The sequence below is a fragment of the Salmo trutta genome, chromosome 1, assembly GCF_901001165.1.
Source record: "Salmo trutta chromosome 1, fSalTru1.1, whole genome shotgun sequence".
NCBI lineage: Eukaryota > Metazoa > Chordata > Actinopteri > Salmoniformes > Salmonidae > Salmo > Salmo trutta.
Window position 1 is genome coordinate 80,912,236 of NC_042957.1, and position 10,893 is coordinate 80,923,128.

Here is a 10,893-nt window from a genome sequence, read left to right on the forward strand (position 1 = left end):
ACTCTGACTCTACCCTGACTCTGACTCTACCCTGACTCTACCCTGACTCTGACTCTACCCTGACTCTGACTCTACCCTGACTCTACCCTGACTCTGACTCTACCCTGACTCTACCCTGACTCTGACTCTACCCTGACTCTGACTCTACCCTGACTCTGACTCTACCCTAACTCTGACTCTACCCTGACTCTGACTCTACCCTAACCCTGACTCTACCCTGACTCTGACTCTACCCTGACTCTGACTCTACCCTGACTCTCAACTGTAAACTCATTTTAGCCAATTTGGAAAGTAAATGAGAGGTTTGCAGGGCAGATATGTCCTGTTAGCTGTTCCCATGACAGTTGCACAGTAGTTATGATGACTGGTTCAAACACCCTAGGTTACAAACACTACTGATCTGGGGACAGCTTAGTGTTTTACCCCTAACGGTTAAGGTTAGGATAGGGGGAAGGGTAAACTGATCCTAGATCTATTCGTAAAGAGGGAACTTCTACCCTGGTCCAATAAAACCACTCTGTAGTGAGTTCAGGCAACAGATATACAGACTGGATCATATTAGTGATAATCAACACCAACCCTGGCTAAACCAAACACATCTGGGGTGCATCCTAAATGGCTTCCTATTCCATTTGACCAGAGACTAGCTCTCCTCTGATCAACAGTAGAGTACTATAGGAATAGGGGGTGCCATTTGGGACGTAGACTCAGTCTAGGTTCTCTACCTCTGTTGGTGATGGCTTGGTGACTCTGTATTGGGTTTACCAGCAGTGGGTTAATGAACCAGCCTTTGAGTGCTAGAGTGAAATATCTACATCAGACTGGCTTCCTATAGAGCTAGACTGACAGGCCCCTGTTATTTTTATTTTACCTTTATTTATACAGGTTTTTCTCATTGAGATAACATCTCTTTTCCAAGAGAGACCTGGTCCAATAGCAGCAGAGGGAACAATGTTTCAGACAAAACAACTTACTAACACAACGTTAAACACAACTATAAACACACATACAATACAACAAAAACATTTTACGTTAAAAACACGAGTCTTGACTAAAAACAGCTGTCCTAAAGACAATTACACTCTTCTATGATATATACATCGATCAAGTGTTTAAACTCCACCAACGAAACTAGATAATCAAATTTTAAAATGTTCAGGAGAGAATTCCAAGACCACGGAGCTAAGTAACTAAAACTATTTCTACCATGACCTGTTCTAATTTTTGGTACTGTTAAAAGTAAACCCTCTGGGGTCTATTAGCATATCCAGCAAACTGGGAACGTTCGTAGAAGTAGCAATTTCTAGTTGGGGTTTTATCTAACATTAGGATTATAACGTCCCAAAAACATTCAAATAATTATTCAGAAAACGTTTTAAATTAAATATCATTGGAATGTTCTAACGTTTACTAAAACCTTATACACAACATCTGTAACGATCACCAAAGAAAAATTCCCCAAACGTTCTCATTAGGTTTCCAGAGGATGTAATAATGTTTTTAGAACACACTGCCACAACTTAATGTGAGTGGGAACGTTCTGGAAACATCAGACAAACGTTTTACACAAACATTGTCTAATCATTAGCACAACTGGATAGTTTTTGTCTTATGAGAACATTTGCCGCAACCTAACGAATGCTCTGGGAACTTTCACAAAAACAATTTTGGTTTGCTGGGTAGATGTATAGTAATCTATAAAATGTTTCCTTTAAGGAAAATGTTTTTTGATATATTTTTTCATTTTACATTTTTATGTACACATAATATACTTTAACAGTATGCATTAAGGTGCCTGTAAAATAATGAAAGTGTCCAAAACGAATGTAAACATGAATACATGCATTTCTATAACTTCCTAAATCTATTCTAGTGCCGAGAAGGAGGCACAGCGTTTTCAACACAGGGTTTTAATTTGTTTTACTATTTTCTACATTGTAGAATAATAGTTAAGACATCAGAACTATGAAATAACACATATGGAATCATGTAGTAACCAAGAAAGTGTTAAACAAATCAAAATATATTTTATATTTGAGATTCTTCAAAGTAGCCAGCCTTTGCCTTGATGACAGCTTTGTAAACTCTTGGCATTCTCTCAACCAGCTTCATGAGGTAGTCACCTGGAATGCATTTCTATTAACATGTGTGCCTTGTTAAAAGTTAATTTGTGGAATTTCTTTCCTTCTTTCAGCCAATCAGTTGTGTTGTGACAAGGTAGGGGTGGTATACAGAAAATAGCCCTATTTGGTAAAAGACCAAGTCCATATTTTTGGTTCCAACCGCCATCTCTTTGTGAGACACAGAGTAGGTGAACGGATGATCTCCGCATGCGTGGTTCCCAACGTGAAGCATGGAGGAGGAGGTGTGATGGTGTTTGTCTGGCTTTGCTGGTGACACTGTCTGTGATTTATATATAACTCAAGGCACACTTAACCAGCATGGCTACCACAGCATTCTGCAGCAATACGCCATCCCATCTGGTTTGCACTTAGTGCGACTATCATTTGTTTTTCAACAGGAAAATGACCCAACACACCTCCAGGCTGTGTAAGGGCTATTTGACCAAGAAGGAGAGTGATGGAGTGCTGCATCAGATGACCTGGCCTCCACAACCACCCGACCTCAACCCAATTGAGATGGTTTGGGATGAGTTGGACTGCAGAGTGAAGGAAAAGCAGCCAACAAGTGCTCAGCATATGTGTGAACTCCTTCAAGACTCTGGGAAAAGCATTCCAGATGAAGCTGGTTGAGAGAATGTCAAGAATGTGAAAAGCTGTCATCAAGGCAAAGGGTGGCTACTTTGAAGAATCTAAAATCTAAAATCAGTTTTAATTTGTTTAACACATTTTTGGTTACTACTTCATTCCATATGTGTTATTTCATAGTTCTGATATCACTATTATTCTACAATGTAGGAAATAGTAAAAATAAAGAAAAACCCTTGAATGAGTAGGTGTGTCCAAACGTTTGACTGGTACTGTATGTAAATCATTGAGTATAAGTAGGGTTGCAAAATTTCCGGTGACTTTCCCAAAATGTCCTGGTTTTCCATAAATCCTAGTTGGAAGATTCTTTGTATTACAAGGGAATAACGTCTGAGGAGACATCTGCAGAGATTGAATTCACGATAACTGCTGCAGATGTCAGCTCCAGAGTATATTACCTTAAAAAGACAAGTACAGTGTGTTTGTCGACAACACGCGTTTGAGGTAGGGATTATCCTGCCAGTGGTGCTTAATAGGGTCTCTGGAAAACTACCCAGAAGATTCCGGGAATTGGGAGGGAATAAGCAGGAAATCCAGAATCCTGGGAGTTCTGGGAAAGATCCTGGAATGTTTAAACCCTCAGTGCTTACCTGTCTCCTGTCGTGAAGGCCGATCCATATGTCTGTTGGTATCCCTGGGATACGGCTGTTGACGAGATCGTAGACAAACACATTCTCCTCCCAGCTGAAAACTCAGACAAGGGATGGCTAGAGTTAGAGAGAGGTGTCCGTGTGTGTGTGTGTGTGTGTGTGTGTGTGTGTGTGTGTGTGTGTGTGTGTGTGTGTGTGTGTGTGTGTGTGTGTGTGTGTGTGTGTGTGTGTGTGTGTGTGTATCCTCTCACCTGTAGTGTGGCAGTGTGTGGACCTTTGTGTGTGTATTTGGACAGGTATCCCTCTCACCTGTGTACGGAGGTGAGTTTGGCAGACTTGAGACCATTGGAGAATTCAGCGCAGTACAGGTCAGCCTCGGCCCAGGTCCGGTTCAGGGGGAAGAAACGGTAGCAGTGACCTTCAAACTCAGTCCAAAACAACGGACAGGTGACGGGAAGGCCTGGTTCTGGCAACTGGAGGGGGAAGGCTGGGGGAGGGAGGGAAGGGAGGGGAGGGGAGAGAGAGGGGGGGTCAGGAGATGGGAAGGGGAGAGAGGCGAGAGAGGGGGAGGTAATAGAGAGTGGGGGAGGAAGGGAGGATACCATATGTAACTCAAATGTTGAAAGAGAATAGGTTACACTGCTCTTAAGTAATTGTGAATACTCCGCATTCAATGTTTTCCTTGTCATGTTCATTATCAAGTTAGACTGCAGCACTCATGTCCCAACGTTTACAGAAGTATTTTCCAAAAGTTCTCTATATTCTGAAGTGATAACCTCATCGTTGTGGGCTATGGGTGACATTTTAAATGTATGTATTTCAGTCCTTGACTAATAATGTTCTGTACTATGTTATGTTTCATGAGGACCAAGACCCCAGGAAGAGCAGCTGATGCTTTTGCAGTGGCTAATGGGGATCCTAATAAATACTAAATTGTCACGTGTTTATGCACTTACCCAAAGGTAGACTATCAGTTACTCTGTATCACTTCACCAAGACTATCAGTTACTCTGTATCACTTCACCAAGACTATCAGTTACTCTGTATCACTTCACCAAGACTATCAGTTACTCTGTATCACTTCACCAAGACTATCAGTTACTCTGTATCCCTTCACCAAGACTATCAGTTACACTGTATCACTTCACCAATACTATCAGATGCACTGTATCACTTCACCAAGACTATCAGTTACTCTGTATCACTTCACCAAGACTATCAGTTACACTGTATCACTTCACCAAGACTATCAGTTACTCTGTATCACTTCACCAAGACTATCAGTTACTCTGTATCCCTTCACCAAGACTATCAGTTACACTGTATCACTTCACCAAGACTATCAGTTACTCTGTATCACTTCACCAAGACTATCAGTTACTCTGTATCACTTCACCAAGACTATCAGTTACACTGTATCACTTCACCAAGACTATCAGTTACTCTGTATCACTTCACCAAGACTATCAGTTACTCTGTATCACTTCACCAAGACTATCAGTTACACTGTATCACTTCACCAAGACTATCAGTTACTCTGTATCACTTCACCAAGACTATCAGTTACTCTGTATCACTTCACCAAGACTATCAGTTACTCTGTATCACTTCACCAAGACTATCAGTTACTCTGTATCACTTCACCAAGACTATCAGTTACACTGTATCACTTCACCAAGACTATCAGTTACACTGTATCCCTTCACCAAGACTATCAGTTACACTGTATCACTTCACCAAGACTATCAGTTACACTGTATCACTTCACCAAGACTATCAGTTACTCTGTATCACTTCACCAAGACTATCAGTTACACTGTATCACTTCACCAAGACTATCAGTTACTCTGTATCACTTCACCAAGACTATCAGTTACTCTGTATCACTTCACCAAGACTATCAGTTACTCTGTATCACTTCACCAAGACTATCAGTTACACTATATCACTTCACCAAGACTATCAGTTACTCTGTATCACTTCACCAAGACTATCAGTTACACTGTATCACTTCACCAAGACTATCAGTTACTCTGTATCCCTTCACCAAGACTATCAGTTACTCTGTATCACTTCACCAAGACTATCAGTTACTCTGTATCACTTCACCAAGACTATCAGTTAGTCTGTATCCCTTCACCAATACTATCAGGTAGTCTGTATCCCTTCACCAAGACTATCAGTTACTCTGTATCACTTCACCAAGACTATCAGTTACTCTGTATCACTTCACCAAGACTATCAGTTACACTGTATCACTTCACCAAGACTATCAGTTACACTGTATCACTTCACCAAGACTATCAGTTACACTGTATCACTTCACCAAGACTATCAGTTACTCTGTATCACTTCACCAAGACTATCAGTTACACTGTATCACTTCACCAAGACTATCAGTTACACTGTATCACTTCACCAAGACTATCAGTTAGTCTGTATCCCTTCACCAAGACTATCAGTTACTCTGTATCCCTTCACCAAGACTATCATGTAGTCTGTATCCCTTCACCAATACTATCAGGTAGTCTGTATCCCTTCACCAAGACTATCAGTTACTCTGTATCACTTCACCAAGACTATCAGTTACTCTGTATCACTTCACCAAGACTATCAGTTACACTGTATCACTTCACCAAGACTATCAGTTACACTGTATCACTTCACCAAGACTATCAGTTACTCTGTATCACTTCACCAAGACTATCAGTTACACTGTATCACTTCACCAAGACTATCAGTTACACTGTATCACTTCACCAAGACTATCAGTTACACTGTATCACTTCACCAAGACTATCAGTTACTCTGTATCACTTCACCAAGACTATCAGTTACACTGTATCACTTCACCAAGACTATCAGTTACTCTGTATCACTTCACCAATACTATCAGTTACTCTGTATCACTTCACCAATACTATCAGTTACTCTGTATCACTTCACCAAGACTATCAGTTACACTATATCACTTCACCAAGACTATCAGTTACTCTGTATCACTTCACCAATACTATCAGTTACTCTGTATCACTTCACCAAGACTATCAGTTACACTATATCACTTCACCAAGACTATCAGTTACACTGTATCACTTCACCAATACTATCAGTTACACTGTATCACTTCACCAAGACTATCAGTTACACTGTATCACTTCACCAATACTATCAGTTACTCTGTATCACTTCACCAAGACTATCAGTTACACTATATCACTTCACCAAGACTATCAGTTACTCTGTATCACTTCACCAAGACTATCAGTTACACTGTATCACTTCACCAATACTATCAGTTACTCTGTATCACTTCACCAAGACTATCAGTTACACTATATCACTTCACCAATACTATCAGTTACACTGTATCACTTCACCAAGACTATCAGTTACTCTGTATCACTTCACCAATACTATCAGTTACTCTGTATCACTTCACCAAGACTATCAGTTACACTATATCACTTCACCAAGACTATCAGTTACACTGTATCACTTCACCAATACTATCAGTTACACTGTATCACTTCACCAAGACTATCAGTTACACTGTATCACTTCACCAATACTATCAGTTACTCTGTATCACTTCACCAAGACTATCAGTTACACTATATCACTTCACCAAGACTATCAGTTACTCTGTATCACTTCACCAAGACTATCAGTTACACTGTATCACTTCACCAATACTATCAGTTACTCTGTATCACTTCACCAAGACTATCAGTTACACTATATCACTTCACCAATACTATCAGTTACACTGTATCACTTCACCAAGACTATCAGTTACACTGTATCACTTCACCAAGACTATCAGTTACTCTGTTACTGTAGATGTTGAAAGAGAACAGGTTGCACTTCTCTTAACATGTTCAGACTAGGGCCTCCTGAGTGGCGCTGGGGTCTAAGGCACCGCAGTGCTAGAGGTGTCACTACAGACCCGGGGTCGATCCCGGGCTGTATCACAACCGGCCGTGATCGGGAGTTTCATAGGGCGGCGCACAATTGGCCCAGGGTCATCTGGGTTAGGGGAGGGTTTGGCCAGGGGGGCTTTACTTGGCTCATCGCACTCTAGCGACTCCTTGTGGCGGGACGGGCGCCTGCAGGCTGACCCCGGTCGTCAGGTGAACGACCATACTCTCCCTAAAAATCTAAATAGAGGTGCATGGCAGAGACACAGATTGCAGACTTTCTCCTGAAACTACACATCTCTGTTCCCGCTTGCTTTCCAGTAGACTCCAGATACCCCAACTAAACTCTCACAACAGCTTCAAACATGTCAGTTCAATTCTTCTTCTTTTATCAAAACCAGTTAGATTAAATCCAGCCTCCAAGGAGAAGAAGAAAAAACAAGTCAAATGTATCAAATAGGAAATAGGATATCTTGAAGTTAAAGAAATGACAAAAGGCAGTTTATAAATCTCTTGAAATATTACAACTTAACAGTAAACACAGACACAACAGTCTTGAGTAACGAGGGAGAAAAACTGCTAATTAGAAACAAGACATTGTAACACAAATAAGATACATCTAGAAATATCAAATAAAGGTTTTAAAGACTGTACATGTCACAGTATAGGCATGTAGTCATTCAATTTCTATATGAGAACATGTATCTAGTCTCTAGCTCCACCAGCCCTAGGCGGTCTCTCCCTCCAGCTGCCCGAGAAAGGAGCCCTGTGGTCAGGTTGGCTCCCTGCTCATGCCCCCTGATCCTCTGGTTCTGCTGGAAGCCTGGTTCCTCAGCCCGGGTAGTTAACTAACAAACAAACAAATAAACTAACTAACAAACTAACTAACTAACTAACTAACTAACTAACTAACTAACTAACTAACTAACTAACTAACTAACTGACCAATCAATCAATCAATCAAACAAATGTATTTATAAATCCCTTTTTACATCAGCCGATGTCAAAGTGCTGTACAGAAACCCAGCCTGAATCCCCAAACAGCAAGCAATGCAGATGTAGAAGCACGGCGGCTAGGAAAAACTCCCTAGAAAGGCAGAAGCTTAGGAAGAAGAGATTATAACAATACATGGCCAAGACATTCAAATGTTCATAGATGACCAGCAGGGTCAAATAATAATAATAATCACATAATCACAAGCTAACTAACTAACTGACTAACTGTCTAATTAACTAACTAACTAACTAACTAACCCAATCTGAGTGACTGTAGATAGAGCATTGGAAGATGCTATCACCTTTTCCCTTCTAGGATACCAAGGACTACCAGGGATACATTGGGTTAATTTTACTTCAGTTTATTTTAATAAATACTTTCTTAACACTTATTGTTCTTAAAACTGGATTGTAGGTTAAGGGCTTGTAAGTAAGCATTTCACAATAAGGTCTATACCTGTTGTATTCGGCGCATGTGACAAATAAAATGTGATTTGATTTGATCTTCTTCATTGACTATACCCAGAGGAAGCACACCTTCCTCCCCCAAACGTTTGTTTACCGCCGCAGCCGCCACACCTAAATAGTAGTACTCACCGTGGGTGATCTTGATGTTGGTGGAAGGGATAGTCCTCACAGGAAGAGCCCAGAGGAGCAGGGTCAGACACAACTCCCAGCAGAGCATCTTCCAACAGAAACACAGAAACACAGGCAGAGAGAGAGAATCTAGATCCACTGACTCGGAATATGGGTGTGTGTTTGAGTGTGGATGTGTGTGTGTGTGGCTCTTCTTCTGTGTGATGAGAGTGGGGAAGTGCAGTGTGCGTGTGTGTGTGTGTGTGTGTGTGTGTGTGTGTGTGTGTGTGTGTGTGTGTGTGTGTGTGTGTGTGTGTGTGTGTGTGTGTGTGTGTGTGTGTGTGTGTGTGTGAGTCAGTGTTGAATAGTAGCTCTTGGAGATTAGATGGTGTCAGTTGTGTGCAGGAAGAAATCAGTGTGTATGTATGTGTGAGTGGTGTTCATTTTATTGTTTATTTCACTTTTGTATATTATCTACTTCACTTGCTTTGGCAATGTTAACATATGTTTCCCATGCCAATAAAGCCCCTTGAATTGAATTGAATTGAGAGAGAGAGAGAAAGAGAGGGGGGAGAAAGAGAGAAAAATGCTCCCAAACCTCTTCTTGTTTTGCAAGGCTTCTCACTCGATCACATCATTGGCTCTACAAGGGAGAGAATGAAAGAATGACAGAGAAAACTAGAGAGGAGAAGGAGGAGAGAGAGACACACACCCAAATACGCACTGAACGAGGAGAGAGAGACACACCCAAATACGCACTGAAAGAGGAGAAGAGAGACTCACACCCAAATACACATGTCCAACACTGAAGGGGGAGGGGAGAAGACTTTAACACTCAACACTGAAATGGGAGAAGACTTTAACCCTCAACACTGAAATGGGAGAAGACTTTAACCCTCAACACTGAAAGGGGAGAAGACTTTAACCCTCAACACTGAAAGGGGAGAAGACTTTAACCCTCAACACTGAAAGAGGAGAAGACTTTAACCCTCAACACTGAAAGGGGAGAAGACTTTAACCCTCAACACTGAAAGGGGAGAAGACTTTAACACTCAACACTGAAAGGGGAGAAGACTTTAACACTCAACACTGAAAGGGGAGAAGACTTTAACCCTCAACACTGAAGGGGGAGAGGAGTTTAATTGAAGAGAGAACATACTATTAAACATAACAAATGATTCAAAAACACTTTCACAAACAAACCAGATGTAACATAAAACACAATGTGACTAAAACACATTGGTCGAGCATGTCACCAGGCAGCTCCGCGGGTAATATTACATTTCATTACATTACATTACAACGGAACGATTTGATTAGTGTAATGTTAGCTAGCTAGCTACATAGTTGTCTTTGCATCAAGGATAAAGGTGTAGCTAAAGGTGTAGGTGTAGCTTTGAGAAACTAACTTTGACAAACTAACAAGGTTAGCTAGCCAGCTGTATTCGTTCGTTCGTTCGCGCCGTTTTCCAAACGGCGTCAACACCACAACACCACAGCCACTGCTAGCTAGCCAACTTTACTAACTAGCAGTACTGTAGAAACTAAATACATTACAATGGAACATTTTGATTAGTGTAATGTTAGCTAGCTACATAGCTACATAGTTGTCTCTGTATCAAAGATAAAAGATAAAGGTTAACGCAGCCACTGCTAGCTAGCCAACTCTACCAGCTAGCAGTACTGTATCATTTTTTGTCAATAAGATTTTTGCAACGTAAGCTTAACTTTCTGAACTTTCGAGTTGTGTAGTCCACTTGTGTAGCTAGCAGGACTGACTTTGTGTTAGCTAGCCAACGTTTAATTACTTCTGCGTTATGAACTAGACACGGACACGAATGATCCATTGGTAGTTTGTTGTAACCAAGTATTGGTGCTAACCGTGTGTTATTGGATGCTAGCATGCTAGTTAGCTACGGCGTCATAGGACACGGTGCACTGGGTGGGTTTCACGGAAGAATACTGTACCAAGTTATCTAGCTGAATAAACTAAGTTTGAGCCTATTCCTGGAAACATTGAACCACTGTAGTTTACATCAATTA

At 41.0% G+C, this 10,893-nt stretch overlaps 1 protein-coding gene across 1 annotated transcript in view; it reads right to left on the bottom strand.

Annotated features, from left to right (window-relative positions):
• Positions 1–9,020, bottom strand: part of clec19a (C-type lectin domain containing 19A) — a 13,183-nt gene extending 4,163 nt beyond the window's left edge. The window contains exons 1-3 of the mRNA XM_029772697.1: positions 8,872–9,020; positions 3,668–3,845; positions 3,359–3,452 (exon numbers count right to left, since the gene is read on the bottom strand). Coding sequence (XP_029628557.1) covers positions 3,359–3,452; positions 3,668–3,845; positions 8,872–8,959 — 360 coding nt within the window. The 5' untranslated portion in view covers positions 8,960–9,020. The remainder of the gene's footprint in view (positions 1–3,358; positions 3,453–3,667; positions 3,846–8,871) is intronic.
• Between the last annotated feature and the right edge of the window lie 1,873 nt (positions 9,021–10,893).